Source organism: Cannabis sativa, chromosome 1 (genome assembly GCF_029168945.1).
Source record: "Cannabis sativa cultivar Pink pepper isolate KNU-18-1 chromosome 1, ASM2916894v1, whole genome shotgun sequence".
Lineage (NCBI taxonomy): Eukaryota > Viridiplantae > Streptophyta > Magnoliopsida > Rosales > Cannabaceae > Cannabis > Cannabis sativa.
In genome coordinates, this window is record NC_083601.1 from 24361326 (window position 1) to 24377364 (window position 16039).

Below are 16039 nucleotides of genomic sequence, written 5' to 3' on the forward strand. Positions count from 1 at the left end.
CATTTTCTTCTTGAAGGCAGTCTTCAGTTATATTATGAGCAGCTGACTTTGAATTATTTTTTTTCTATACCCAATTGTAATAGTGAGTCACAATCGAATCGTATCAACAATAAATGTACGGAGATACGAAAAGGCTAGTTTACCGCATTATAGGTGCTAAAAGTGATTAACATTCGAATTGATAAGGCGATAGAGCTCCTCCGACTCTGTAGAAGAGAAAATGGCCATATCAAATTGTACGATGTCCTTTGGAACAGTGCATCGCTAATCTTAGAATCTCCATTAATACTCTCTCGCCTGCTTCTCCATCCTTCGAAGAACTAAAACTCAATGAATCCTATCACCGCCACCATTGGAGAAGTCTACAATTCCAAAATTAGATATATTAAACGAAAGAAAAAAAATTGCAGAAAAAGAATATGATGAATCGAAAAAGAAAACGAATTTTAACTTTGAGCCTTATGGTAGATGGAGAATGTAAGTGAGATCCCTGCTTTTCAATTTCTCTTTCTTTCGAATTGAAACGAAACTTGAATTGGAGTTTTTTGTTTAATAAAATCAATTATTTTTAATGTGTGCAAACTTACTATTAAATCAGCTTCAATCGTTCCTTCTTCAAATCAATTGAAATCAAAAGGGTGAAGAATGTCTACGGATCAATCGATGTAGGTTTGGGTTTGAGAGAGAAGATCGAATAAAGGTCAATCGCAATAACGAGGAAGAAGAATAACAATTATTGATTAGTAGGCACTTTATTTATTAGTAGGTTTGGGTTTATTTCTTAACGGGAGATCAAACCTAATCGTTAAATTTAACAGAATATTCTTTTATTTTTAAGTATATTCTGTTAAACCAAGAAATACCGTTAGATAGGCACTTTTAATATATAAAGATATATATATAAGTTGCCTCTAATATAATATATAAATGTTGATGCTACAATTATTACAATTATATGGACTAGACATAAAAATTAATTTATTAATGTTATTATTATTAATTGCTTATATGCGTGTCTGATTGTAACAATAGAAACTCATGGATCCACCACACGTATGTAATATAAATACATAAATATTCTTTTTCTTAAAAAAAGGAATAAAAACTTGGGAAAAAAACAAAAAAATACAAAAAAGGAAAAAAAATTACAAAAATATTTTGGGCCGGCCCATTAAACATTTATACAGTCCACATACAAATATTTACAAAAATACCACATGCACTAAACCTTCAGCTGTACAGAGCGAACCATGAAGATGAAAATACGCGCTCGTTTCAAAACTGCAAAACAACCAAAATGAAACCAAAACGAGAAAAATACAACTATTAATTCAATTGATCTGATTCAAATAAAACTGATGAAAAAGCACAATGACCACAACTATATTAAATTGAATTAAGTGTTGTGGTTTTTCAAGTTGATTTACAGTTGCATCATTATTTTATATTAGTTTAATTCAATTGTTTGCAAGAATTTATTTTGGAAATAAGAAAAGGAGAAAACACTTTAAGAAATAGTTAGTTTCTGAAATAAATTTAAACGTTTCTTAATAGTTTCATTTTAGTTTTATTATAGTTTATTAACAACAATAAATATAAATTGTAAATAAACAAGTATACAAACTATAATAAAACTATAAAAAAACTAAAAACAAACTGACAAGCAGAAACAACTCTACGAATATAAACTACAAACATCTAAATCGAATTGTTACCTAAAAAAGAACAGCAAACAACTATACCTAATAATATTCCCAAAACACATCATACATAAACATATTAAACTATTAAAAAATTAGAAAAAAAAAAAAACTAAAACCCACTGATTAGAGACACTAAAACAAAAACAAATGTTTCAAAATATCTAAAAAAAACTAGAAACACAAACAGAACATAAAACACAACAAAAATGAAACGAAAGTAATAAGAAACAAACTAAAATGCCAAACCCAAGAACAAAATAAAATTGATTAAACAAAATTAAAGTCCTAAAAATCCAAAGAAAACCAAACGAAATTTTAAAATGAAAAACCTAAAATATCACAAACCAGAAAAAACCAAAACGATGAAATGGAAATACAAGAAAATGTTTAAAATGGGGGGAAACGAAAATGAAACCGAAAACAAACCTCAGTTCGAACAGCAGCACCAACATTATTGTTTTTCCCATAAACATCTTCAGCCATTTTTTCTTGCACACGGACCTTTGTTTTCTTCTTAGGAGGAGCTCTCCCACGCTTCGTTAATGGAGGAGCAAAATCAGAGTCCTCCTCCTCAATAAAAGGACGTTTTCCCTTAGCTTTATTAGCTAGTGATTTCAAACCCATTTTGAATTTTTTTTTTGAACAGGGGAAGGAGATGAAGAAGAACGGGTCACATCCATTTTATATAAAGATTGGGAAACAAAAAGAAAGAGAGAAAAAGGTTATGGGATGGTTTAGTGGGAGTTGAAAAAATTTGGAAGAACAAAAATGAGAGGGAAAATGGTTGAGGAATCGTGGGGAGTTAAAGGTTCAACAATGGAGGTTATTTGTTATTTCAAAAAAAAAAAACTGAAATGAAATAAAAAAATCAAAGGAAAACAAAAGAAAAAGAGAGAGAGAAGTGATTGAGGGATGCATGATGGTTGATAGGTGAGTTGACGTGACTGATGCATAGATGTGATGTGTATGTGGTATATGTGTAATAAAATATAAAGAAAAGGTAAAAAAGTTGCTTTAACCGTGTATAGGTTTATATGTAATAAAGTGTGCAAAATGGATTTTTGGTGTAAAAATTTCTAAAAACTTTATTAATTAACTTGTTTCAACCATTACAATAAAAAAATTAAATCAACCGAACATTGTTCTCATTAAAAATGTAAATTGAATAGAAATAATAAAACGTGTAACTTTATTTACAGAATATTTCACGAAACAAATTTTAACAACTTTAAATCCCCTAACAACAACTTACAATCTTGTACACAAACCAAAATAAAAAGGCATAAAAATAGAGCTTTGTAACGCTTCAATGGTTGCCAAACTATTTGCCTCAAGTTGACTATCAATCTAACTTCTTCTTTTGATCCAGCTTATTAAGGCTTTCTTAACTTAATTAGGATCGGCCCAATCTCTTTTAGGGTCATCAGAAAAAAAAAATAAAAATAGGACCATTATTTACATTAAAATAAGAAAAAAATACAAAATAAATAAAAAAAAATATCAAACTACTAAACATAAATCTTAAAAAAAACTTCTAAACATGCCCATTAGGATCACATAAAAGTTCTATGATCATTTATAGTTTTTTTTTTTGTTTTTTTTTTTTTTTTTTTTTTTTGTTTAGTTCTCATTTTAGAATTTATATATATAATGCACCCTCTTTAAAGGATACACCGATACATTTTTATCTGTTTTAGTATTTAAAATAATTTTTTAGTCAAATTTTTTCACATGATCATGTAAATTATAGTTATTTAAGACATCCTGCAAAATTTTAAAAAATTCAAAAAAATTTAACACGCCAAAAATTGTATTCAAGCAGTGTGTACACTCGTGACTATTTTATTTTATACACGTGTAAAATAGACTTTTTGAACATTGTTTTCTATATTGTAAATTATTCCGAATTTCTCAAAATTTTGTAAGATATCTTAAATAGCTACAACATATATGAATATGAAAAAAATAGACTAAATTTTTTTTTTCTGAATTTCGAAACAAGTAGAGGGTACATCATTTATATATATATATATATATATATATATATATTAGATTTCTATAAAAAAAAATAATAAAATATTAATAAGTAATTATATTAGTACTTTTAATTTATAAGTTATATTTTAATAAATAATAAAATATTTTTTGATTGAATAAAATAAATAATTAAATTTAGATATTTTAAGCAAATTAATTAATTAATTAATTTAACAATTAATTTAAATTTAAACTTAGTCTTATATCTCTCTTTTATTTAATGTGACTATTTAACAAAAATTTTTAGTTTAATAATTTTTTTCCGTTAAAGTTAACGGTTAAAACTAACAACATTAAATCAATTAATAAATTATTTTTTTTAAGAAAATAGTTTTAAATATTTAAATTTAATTTATAAGTATCAACAAAATTAGATAATTATTTTTATTTATAAATGTTAATTTTAATTTAAATTATACGTTTATTAATTATTCATACTTTATAACAAATTTATTAGTTATATTATCTAAAATATTTAAACTTATTTACTTATTTTATTGTTTATAGTAAAATTAGTTAGATACATTTTTTAATAATAAATTTAAAATTAGATTAAATTTATATATATTAAACAATATAATTGAATTGTATTAGATTTAATTTTATTATTATAGTATTATTTAAATTAATAATTAGATAATAGCAACTCTAATACAGCTCTAAGCAAACACACATTGCATGTTACTAATACCTAATAAATATATACATCTACCTTATTTTATTTACACTTTTAAATTATAATTATATAAATTATATATTTTTTTTAAAAAAAATTGATATTGATCACATTATTATTTTCGAGAAGACGTCAACCATCGGTGTTAGGACCTCTTCGAACCAGTATAACTCATTGTCTAACCTAAGGGTATATATGTTTAGCCAAACTATGGGCCGCAGTGTTATCTTTTCGAGACACATATATAGGACAAAATTGTTTTCGGAAATTTAGACAATAAAGCTATGATATCCTCGAACAACACACTCATCTCATTTGCGAACACTTTTATGTTATTAATAGCCATTATTACTGAGAGAGAATCAGATTTAAGCGCTTTTACGAGAATTCCATTACTACTGAGAGAGAATTAGATTTATATTTTAATAATAAATAAAATAAATAATTGAATTGGATATTTAAAGTGAAATAATTAATAAATTTATTCAAAAACTGATTAATTTATTAATTTATTTATTTAACTAACTGTTAATTTAAAAAAAAAAATAACAAAAATTAAACCATTTAGGTAACAATAATAAATAGCCAAACACTACAATAAAATCTTACTTTTATCCACAACAAAATTTATGACTAAAAGTAAAAAAATTGTAATTAATTATAATTAATCATTCTTATGTTGTGATTAAAAAGTCCGTCTCTAAAAGTATTAGTCATAAAAATTATAATTTGTTTTGACTAAATGTATTTTTAAATACTTGTTGTGATTAAAACTAAATTAGTGACAACTTGTAGTTAAATACTATATTTTAGTCATAAGGAATTTTTTGTTGTGACTAAAGATCATATTTAGTTAAAAGAAAAATTATATTATAACTAAAAAAAAATTTCACTAAAATAGTTGATTTTTTAGGAAAACTTTAATATAATGATATAAAGATAAAAATAACGTTAATGTACCTTCACACTCTTCTCTTCTAGTCCTCAGTTCTCTCACTGTCTCACATCCCTCTAATTATTTATTTAACATATATGAAATATGATGAATTATTATATGTTTTGTTTTTCCTTTTATAATGACTATTGTACGCTTTGTGATGTGTGTAACAGGTTATCATTATTTTTACCTGTTATTTACCAATTTAAATGGCAAAAACGAGTGCTACATTATAGCGCTCCATTATTTTAATTTATTGACAATTATATATATTTTATATATTATATTGCTTATACTATACACGATATATATCAAACAAGTAAAATATGAAATCCTCATATCTCTCCTTTCAGAAGAAATAGAAAAAAAGTTGTGCAGATCACACTGAGACATATATTGACAATTATTATTATTCTTTTGCAGAGAGACCTTTTTTTTTCCATATCTATAAATAACTTCTTTCGTTAATTATTTCTACACTAAGGATAGGACCAATCAAAGATTAATGCGAATTGGTTATCAGCTCCAAAGATCCATGTCAGGACAACAAGTACTCCGATTAAACTGTCTAATGTTACTACTCATGGTGGTTTGTTGTACTCCTCCCGAAGACCCCATCAAGTGTTCCACAGGCAACTCAAACTGCACCATCACCAACTCCTACGGAGCCTTCCCTGACCGCAGTGTATGCCGAGCAAGCGCCACGGCCTACCCTACCACGGAGGAAGAGCTCATCTCGATCATAGCAAACGCTACGAAAGATGGATTGAAAATGAAGGCCGCCACCCGGTTCTCACACAGCATTCCCAAGCTGGTTTGTCCCGGGGGCGGCCGAGAAGAGGGGCTTCTTATAAGCACTAAGAATCTTAATAAGGTGCTCAACATCGACCAGGGAGCGATGACTATGACGGTTGAGAGTGGTGTGACGCTTAGAGACCTCATAAGTGAGGCTGCAAAGGCCAAACTTGCTTTGCCTTACGCGCCCTATTGGTGGGGCCTAACCATTGGAGGCATGATGGGCACGGGCGCACATGGAAGCACATTGTGGGGCAAAGGAAGCTCGGTGCATGACTATGTCACGGGGCTTACCATCGTCAGTCCAGGCAGTTCTGTCGATGGATTTGTCAAAGTCAGGAGGCTCAAGGAGGGTGATGAAGAATTGAACGCAGCCAAGGTTTCACTTGGTGTTCTTGGGGTCATCTCTCAGGTATGTCTTAAGACATATAGGATAAGCATATTGGTGTAGATTTTAATTTTTTTTAATATATATTTCTTTAAATTTAAATATGTGAAACACAATATTAATTTAACTATAGGGTGTATTGAGTTAGGGGCTTAAAATCACTTCTAAATTATACAAATCAAAATAAGTATTAGAAATATCACGGTACCGATGGGGTATGGCAAATGCTCTTATTTTTATTATATATTTTATTTTTTGGGGGCAGGGTTGGTGCAGTTTGGGACTAAATTAGATAGTCACGTACAAACAGAGATATATATACATATAGATATATACTGTTATATATATATATAAATGATTGAATTGAATGCAAGTTATATATGGGTATTTTATTGTCAAAGCAAGCTGTGTAAGCAATAATTGGGTTTTTTCTCCTACTTGGATTGTTTTTTATTTAAGTTATTTATGTTCATTTTCGTTTTGGGTAAATTTCTAAAATTATACACACGGTTTCTATTAAATGAAAATTGTTGAACCAAAAAAAAAATGATTATCAGAAAAAGTTACTGATTAGTGTTGTTCATTAACTAATTATTCTAAGCTACTTTATTTGATTTTATTCCCAGTTAATTTTTAGTTAGCAATAAAACTTCCCTTATAATAAAAGAACTCTACTGTATTAATTTGTTGTGATCTGACCTTAAATACTTGCCTGAACTTGTACGCATCATTGAAAAATCGTTGGCTCTAAATCGAATTAAGCCAGATTTGAGAGACTTGGATCCTAATATAACGCAAGGTGAACATGTGAGTAAAATCTAGAAAATGCATACAAAATTAATATCATATATATAATATTATTTTTTTTGTAAGGACAAAACGATATAATTATTTATTTGAAATAAATTACAAATAGACAAAACTCCCGAAACTTTTTCGGGCTCAAATAATGTTTATACTCTGTTGACTGAATTGAATTATTAGACCATGAAAACAGTCGTAAAGGGGGTAAAAATCCAAATTTACTCGTGATATTTTAGACAGTTGACATTTATTCGTAGGACACAGACACAGTTTGGAAAAACTTATGTAATTTTGTATCTCCTCTGAAGTTGTGATCTTATCTTAAAGTTATCAATTAAACAAATATCGTTAATTATGATTACTTGGGGTATTGATTTGACTACAGGTGACATTTAAACTTGAGCCTCTATTTAAAAGATCAATTACGTATATAAAAAAGAACGACTCTGATTTAGGAGACGAAGTGATTAGTTTTGGGAGAAAACACGAGTTTGGTGATATAATATGGTACCCAAGTCAGGAAAAGGCAGTGTATCGAGTGGATGACAGAGTTTCTTCCAATACTTCTGGCGATGGTTTATACGACTTCATCCCATTCCGCCCCACCTCTTCTCTAGCACTTGCACTTATCAGAACCACAGGTTAATTAATTCATTAATTATATTGTTCAGATGGCTATATATATAGAGATATATATATATAGGTTATTATGATATGTGTATAATAATAATTATGTATATATATTATAATAACAGAGGACAATCAGGAATCATTGGATGATGCTAATGGGAAATGCACGGGTGCAAAGTTGGTCACTACCACTCTCTCCACTAGTGCTTATGGTTTGACAAACAATGGTCAGTGTGATCTTATAATTTCATCATAATATATTTTAGTTTAATCATTCTTATTAGGCACTAAAACCTTCTAGCATTTTTATTTTTTATTTATTATTATTTTATAATTTAATGGTTTAAGTAAATATATACAATGGTAAGGACTAAAAACTCATCACCAACATGATTTAATACTAAAATATATAGGATTCAACACTTATTTGCACCTGGTTTGTTCTTTTAATAATATATTCATTTTTTTTTTCTTTCTTCTCACATTCTAAAAATTACATGCATAAAATATAAACGTATTTTACATATTAAGACAAAATTTAAAGGAGTTTTTTTATTTTTACACTTCAAAACCGTTTTTTTTTTTTCTATTTTTATGGAGTTCTATGTAAAAATCCCTATTGCAACTAACAGAACAATTTAAATTGCAACCGAAATTCGTATAACAACCCATATGGAAACTACCGGAAAAACCAGCTCATGAGAGACCAAAACAGTAAATTTAAAAAAAAAAAGGTTAAAAAATAGTATATAGAGTAATATTTTCTAAATTTAAATTGTAATATATATAATTTTATTAGAATAGAAATTATATAAAAATATATGCAAATAACAATATAAAAACAAATTATTTATTTAACATAAAATTAAAATTAATATTAGAGTGCTTACATATATAAGTGTTTGGGGTGTAAATATAATGATGAATTATTGTATAGAAAAATTAGATAGGAGTTGTGAGAGGTAGCAGTAAAATTAACTTACAACATAATATTATAATATTTTTATTTGTGGTTTTTAAAAATATATATACATACAGGTGTTATTTTTAAAGGGTACCCAGTGATTGGATATCATCACCGTCTTCAAGCATCTGGAACATGTTTAGACAGTAACAACGACGCAAAAATCACAGCATGCGCATGGGATCACAGAATTAAGGGCGAATTCTTTCACCAAACCACATTCAGTGTAGCCTTGTCCTCAGTCAAGACCTTCATTCAAGATATTCAAGCACTAGTCAAGTTGGAACCAAAGGCCTTGTGTGGTGTAGAACTCTACAATGGGATTCTCATGCGCTATGTCACCTCCTCAACTGCTTATTTGGGTAAACAAGAGGACGCAGTAGACTTTGATATCACTTATTATCGAAGCAAAGATCCATTGGCTCCTAGACTTTATGAAGACATACTTGAAGAGATTGAACAAATTGCTGTGATCAAGTACGGAGCCTTGCCCCATTGGGGGAAGAATAGGAATGTAGCTTTTGAAGGAGCTTTGAAAAAGTATAAGAAAAATGGTGAGAAGTTTTTGAATGTTAAAAAGATTTATGATCCTTTGGGGTTGTTCTCAAGTGAGTGGAGTGACCAAGTTTTGGGAGTTAAGGGTGGGTTGAGTATAGTGAAGGAGGGTTGTGCTTTGGAAGGGTTGTGTAGGTGTAGTGAGGATGCTCATTGTGCTCCTACCAAAGGCTACCTCTGCAGGCCTGGGAAATTGTTTAAGGAAGCAAGAGTTTGTACTCGTTTGAATTCCAAGAAACATTAATTATTATAAGTTTATAATTATGTAATAGTGTAATAATAATTACATGCATGTGTGTGTGTCTTTGTACGTTTGAAAATTACTATTTACGATTGTGCACTACTACAATATTAGCCTTTAGAGGCAGTTTTTTCAACCCTATTTATAAAAAGGGAAGCTAAAGGGTGTGAAAATACCCGCTATGTTCGAAATTGACATTTAGAGGCGGTTTTTTGATAAAAACCGTAGGTATAAAATTGTATTATACCATTTAGAGGCGGTTGGAAATTATTTTTTTTTTTTTCTGAACTACCCTATGGCGTCGGCTTCGTATAGGAACCGACCCGCATAGGGTACACAAGCCTTCTCGACACGTGTACCCTATGCCGCTTCGGCTCCTATGAAGGAACCGACGCCATAGGGTCGATCAGAGTATATCTCTTTGCTCGACCTTCCTTCTTCCTCCCCACTTCACTCCCGCAACCCGTAAAAACCGTAGACCCCATTTTCTCGCCCAAAACCCTCGCCTCCTCCACCTTCTCCCCACCCTATCTCCCTCATTTCTCAACCATTTCAACATTCCATTTTTTTAAAATCCTCCATTTTCGATACTTAATAACATACACCTAAAAAGTTTTGATTTTTTAGCCTCTAAAAGTGTCATCCGAACCCAAATAGTAAATTTTGGGTGTGAAATCCGGCCACCCATTTTTGTTGAGAAATTGTTCAATCTCAACCTCGTTTAAGGTATAAATATTGCTTCTATTCTTATTGTATTATGTATATTGTTTTATTTTTTGTTTTTGTAAATTATTATTTGAGTTTTTTTATTTTATTAGTAATATTATTGTGTTTTATGTGTATAGTGTCGGGATTTTTTACTATGGTCGCTTCTGATTGCGGTTATTAGGTAATAATTTATACCACAATGTATAGTATATATATGTATTTGTATATTTTATTGAATATTTGTATATAATGTGTGTATATATTGTGTGTGTATATTGTGTGTGTATATTTTTTATGAAAATAAATTTTGTAATTGTATTTTATATATTTTTTGCAATATATATTTATTGTGAATAAAATGACATTGGAGGGATTTTATTAGTTTCAAAAAAAAAAATTAGTTTAGAAATAAAAATTTTAAAATGGAATTAGTGTGTGATATAATTTTATTTTTTTTTGAGATAATAGTGTGAGATATAATTGATTATATATATGTATGTATAATTTAGTAACTAAGTAACTTGTTACAATTTTTTATAACTAGTTATAAGTTATGAAATAATTAATTTTGTAATTTCGTTGTATTTCTTTATATTATAAAGGGTTCGCATAATTTTGTGTGTAGCGTATTTGGGCTTGCAATTATAGGTATATACTTTTACTAACTTTTTCTTAATATATAATTAATTATCAATGCATGTTAGTTGAGTTTGAATATCTTAAATATTCATCCGTAGTGAAGTAGGTTCGCGAATACATGTACCTGCCCTGATGGGTGGATTAATTTTGTATTGTTTATCTCGTTTTGTTTGTTATTTTAGGCACTTGTAAAATTTTTGGGAACGTCCAATTACTACCGTTATGCTCGCCGAAATTTCTAGAGAATTAGGATAAATCTTACTAAAACCATTCATAATATAGTTAATTATAACATAGTAATAAGAAGTTAGGTCACATAAAAAATAATAATATTCACATTTATGAAAACTTTTTAATTTTACCAACATTCTAATCAACTAAACAACCTAATAACATGAACTAATGTAAAACGAAAATTTGAGTAATTTTTAGATTAATATGAATAAATTGTGTGAGAGACTTAGTTAGTTACATTGTGTAATTAGTAACTAGATATAATTAGTTACTAAATAAATTAACAAAATAAACATATAAAATCCTTCTTTTTTTATTTATTTTTTTCTTTCATTTGAGAGGTTCAATGTGGATTTTTATTTTTCAAAGAAAATAAAGAGCAAAAGTTAATTAAAAGGTGAAAATATTAGTTAATACCTTTATTGCTTTACCAAAAAATTTTCCCCTCAATTTTATTTATTAAAAATATTTAACATTTTAATAACATTCTAATCAACAAAACAACCTAATAATATGAACTAATCTAAAACCAGAATTTAAGTAATTTATAAATTAATATGAATAAATTGTGAGAAACTTAGTTAGTTACATTGTGTAATTAGTAACTAGCTATAAGTAGTTACTAAATACTGAATTTTTTTGGATAGGATTTTTGTTATGGATAAATCATGGATGCGTGAGGAGAGAGACACATTGCGATTTCAAGTAGGGTTCGATGCATTTTTAGAGTTTGCCTTAAAGAATTCTACAAATCACGATCGTATTCATTGTCCGTGTGTAGATTGTTGTAATGTATCTAAAGGGAATATTACAATGATTAAGGACCATGTGTATTTACGAGGTTTCAATAGACTACTTGTTATATATGTAGCTAACTTTGAAGTTTGTTTGTTAATGGTGTAGACATGGCGAACTCAGAATCAGGATCTGATTCGGGAGCAGAAAATGAGTGTCCAACCACAATACCTACACGAGGGCCGACGCAAATGAATGAAATATCCAAACTAATGGATCAGGGCAAAAGAGTGGCCCTCGAAGTTAATGATAAAGGTCAATACTGTGGAAAAAGCTACGCAAAGCTCGTATCCACTCTGGGAGTCAGATGTCGGCAGACAATAGGGTTGGCTTATAAAAACTGGAAAGAAGTCAACCAGACTCTGAAAAATAAAGTTTGGAAAGACATTCAGGTAAGCTATTATTTGTTAGAATTTTGATTTGTTTTTCTATTACTCCAAATGTTGACTCTAACCGTGTTTGTTTTCCTTCAAAATAGACGGGGTTCATTGTGCCGGACACCTTCAAACATGATTGTCTCATCCTAGCTGGGAAGTTAATGAAAGACTTCAAGAATAGGATGACAAAAGACATCATAATGCCCGCGTTGAAAGAGAATGATCTGGGACGACTGGCACAAGTCCCCGAAAAGCACCGGAGATCGACGCCGCCGATTGGTGCAAATTTGTTGAAAGTCGACTAACTCCCCGAATTTACGGTACGCTAATTATATTAACACTAAGATAAACTCTTAAATACAAGTACATGTATCTAATGTATTTTTTTGGCATTGTAGGAATTGAGTAAGGTGCAACATGAACGTTCCTCAAAAATTCAATCCAGACATCGAAGTGGTCGGAGTGGAATGGTGAACGTACGGGAAGCTGTGGTAAGTAATACTTAAAATTTAATGTGCTATAATGTGCTATACAATTTAATTGGTACTCATTTCATTGTTATAACGTTATGTAGAAAAAGGACCTCGAAGTTGCAGATCCTCCCCGCCACCGTGTTTGGATTAAATCTCGCACCAAGAGTAGAAAACTTGTCACTGATTACGACAAGGAAATTGCCGAGAAGATAGTAAGTATATATTAATCCTTAATTGAGTTCTACTCATGAGTTAGTGTATATAATTCATATACTAATTGCTTGAATATATGCGTGCATTAGGCTCAATTAGAGGAGAAGCTTAGTCAGGGACAAATTCAGGTCCAGGGGCAAAACGATATCCTCACGCAGGCGCTCGGGACACCGCAGCATCCCGGACGTGTCGTGGCCGCCGGGTATGCTATTACTTCAAATGTTATTTATTTAGTTACACAAATGAAATTGTTGCTAATTTGCATTTTATGATTTGTAGGTTCACGACCGGGGCATCTCAAATGTTCGGCGGGAAGAAAAGGGAAGTGTCCGATGTTGTGGCTCGGCAAGCGAAGGAGATTGAACAATTAAAAGCCGAAGTCCAATCCCTGCCAAGCAGCCAGAGGAACGCCGCCGAACAAGAGGAAGAAGGAGAGGTGGCTGGTGAGGCGTATGTTCCACAACCATACGCTCCTCAGATGAGGTACAACCACAAATTTATGCCGAGGAGTTCATTTCCTCAACGACCAAGGTATCCTATACAATTTTGATGACCATGCGGCCCTTAATCGCAAGTACATCTCTGCTCTGACAACATCGACAATATTGTGGCCCGAGGGTGTTTGTACGAGCATGTGGGTAAGATCAAAGTTCATCGCCGTGATTACGATGATTCACATGCTCGATCATGGTTTCTCGCGAAATCCCGCAAGAGGACGCCGAAATCCCAGTCCCAATTGAAGAGTTCGTATATGTTAGTGGACGTGTACCGTATGTTCCTTCCTTGGCCTAAACACTTAATTTTAACAACCGAGGTAACTTCTCAACCGAAATTAATTATTAATGATTAGTGGAGTTTGAATATCTTCAATATTCATCCGTAAGTGAAGTAGGTTCTGCGAATATATGTGTCGCGGTGGGATGGATGAACAAACTACTGGTATATCTGTGTTATTTGTTGTTATACAGCCCATGTTCAAAATTTTTGGGGTCATTCAATTACAACCGTTATGCCGCCGAAATTTCGGTAGAATTTAGATAAAATTTGATATATATATAAATATATATATATTATGTTCTGTTTTGTTTAGGGTCCACTCGCTCAACCGCCCTCAAGACGTGATGCGTCAAAGGGGAAAGCTCCGATGCTTTCTCCACAAAGCCGTGGTGCACGGGAAGATGAGTTGTTCACGGAAGAGAAGATGGCGTTGATCCCTAATTCGCTAAAATGGATGATTCATGAATTCCTAAGGCTCAAAGATAAACGTGACATAATCACAATTTCTGTCCCCCGAGGATTCATTGCACCGCGTACCCGCATCATTTTATCTCGAGAGGATTTGCAGCAAAGTTGCTTACGTGTAACTACATCGACAACCAGGGAATGCTGTTTGGAATGATGTATACTCTTCTTTAATCTAATTAACCTTATATCAAATTATAGTTAAATTATTATAAGGCACTAACACTTTTTTTTGGCAGGCACATTGTGACAGTCAGTAGTCCCGTGATCCGTAAGGGGAAATACCGGGTAAGCTGTACAATCCCACATGCCTGGGGAAGGTCAAGTGGGATGATTCAGAGACTGTGTAGGTATGGGACTACACAGTTGAAGAGAGCTTAAATGGATTGATTGGTACTACCTATGTCAACAAGGTGCATCTTGTTTTTCGGTAGCCCATCTCGAAAGAACTCCAGAGTTAAGCGTGCTTGGCCTGGAGCAATTTCAAGGATGGGTGACCTCCTGGGAAGTTTTCTCAGGAAGCGTGCGAGTGAGGACAAAGCACGCTGGAAACACTCGTGTTGGTCTGTAGGGTCAGTCATCAGCCCATGATGCAGCCAGAGTGACATACTCGTGTATAAGAGCCATTATTTCCGTGGGTGTAAGGACCCAATGGAGGCTTGAAGCGGGGATGTTACACACATATGGGAGAGCATCAACGGTCTGAGAAAAATTTTCAAGTTTTACGACCCAGAGCTTCTCACAGTGCATGGGATCAGCGATGAAGAACAGAGTCAGTCTTTTGACGATGCGGCAAGACGATTGGCTAATTGGTTATCATTAATGAACAGCAACCACCAAATGTTCTTTATTCCTTGGAATATCGGGTAAACTTTATTAAATTCTTTAGTGCTAATTGTTCATTTCTATATTATGTCTTCAAATTATTTTTATACTATCTTACTTATATTCCAATATAATTTTCTAGGATGCATTGGACGCTAGTGGTGGTTGCGCCAAGGAAAATTATCCATTTAAACCCTGTAAAAGGCCGCCCAATTCCCGAAGAAATAGAACAAATGATCGGAAGGTAATAATTTAATGACTTCTTATGTAACGAATTTAAATTAACTAACGAATTGAAATGCTAATATAATTTTCCCAAACAGGGCATTCATGTATATAGGGGACGCACATCAGTATCTTGGCCCGTGGCAAGGAATTTCACAAGCAAACTGTCCAAGACAACCTAAAAGCCAAGAATGCGGTTTTTATATTTTGAAATATATCACTGACATCGTCGCACGTGCCAACCCCAACCGTTACATACAAGATCAAAAAGCTGTAAGTTTTAATTATTGATCATAGTATATAAATTTTATAATAACAAATATATAATATACATATACATAAACTAATATAAATTTTTAATTTTTTTAACAAGCTTGGGGTAAGAAGCAATACGATCCAAAAACAGTAATTGTTACCACTACAACGATAGTGGATCGAACAATTGATGGCGGTGATTCACGGTGACGATTGAGGTTCAAAGGTCGAAGAATTTTTCTTCATTATGTAATTTTTATAGATTAACTTGTAATTAGATTTATTAACTTATTAATATTTTTAACTAATTTTACATGTTTGTG

The 16039-nt window shown here is 31.3% G+C and overlaps 2 protein-coding genes across 2 annotated transcripts; both read left to right on the top strand.

Annotated features, from left to right (window-relative positions):
* The first annotated feature begins 5626 nt into the window (after window positions 1-5626).
* On the top strand, window positions 5627-9866 carry LOC115704776 (probable L-gulonolactone oxidase 6). Its single transcript, XM_030631981.2, has 4 exons — window positions 5627-6560; window positions 7726-7981; window positions 8096-8197; window positions 9009-9866. The coding sequence occupies exons 1-4, from the start codon at window positions 5859-5861 to the stop codon at window positions 9731-9733; spliced, it is 1785 nt and encodes a 594-aa protein (XP_030487841.2). The 5' UTR covers window positions 5627-5858; the 3' UTR covers window positions 9734-9866.
* A 5229-nt stretch (window positions 9867-15095) lies between these two features.
* On the top strand, window positions 15096-15803 carry LOC133029151 (uncharacterized). Its single transcript, XM_061101641.1, has 3 exons — window positions 15096-15277; window positions 15379-15480; window positions 15560-15803. Exons 1-3 carry the CDS (start codon window positions 15234-15236, stop codon window positions 15750-15752), a joined length of 339 nt encoding a protein of 112 aa, XP_060957624.1. The 5' UTR covers window positions 15096-15233; the 3' UTR covers window positions 15753-15803.
* Window positions 15804-16039: the final 236 nt, after the last annotated feature.

Excerpts from the sequence above, each read along its gene's own strand:
- LOC115704776 (XM_030631981.2), top strand. The coding sequence starts at position 5,859 with ATGCGAATTGGTTATCAGCTCCAAAGATCCATGTCAGGACAACAAGTA. Across the intron at positions 7,982-8,095 it reads TGCACTTATCAGAACCACAG|AGGACAATCAGGAATCATTG; the intron begins GTTAATTAATTC and ends TTATAATAACAG. Across the intron at positions 8,198-9,008 it reads TTATGGTTTGACAAACAATG|GTGTTATTTTTAAAGGGTAC; the intron begins GTCAGTGTGATC and ends ATATACATACAG.
- LOC133029151 (XM_061101641.1), top strand. The coding sequence starts at position 15,234 with ATGAACAGCAACCACCAAATGTTCTTTATTCCTTGGAATATCGG. Across the intron at positions 15,278-15,378 it reads TTTATTCCTTGGAATATCGG|GATGCATTGGACGCTAGTGG; the intron begins GTAAACTTTATT and ends ATAATTTTCTAG. Across the intron at positions 15,481-15,559 it reads ATAGAACAAATGATCGGAAG|GGCATTCATGTATATAGGGG; the intron begins GTAATAATTTAA and ends TTTCCCAAACAG.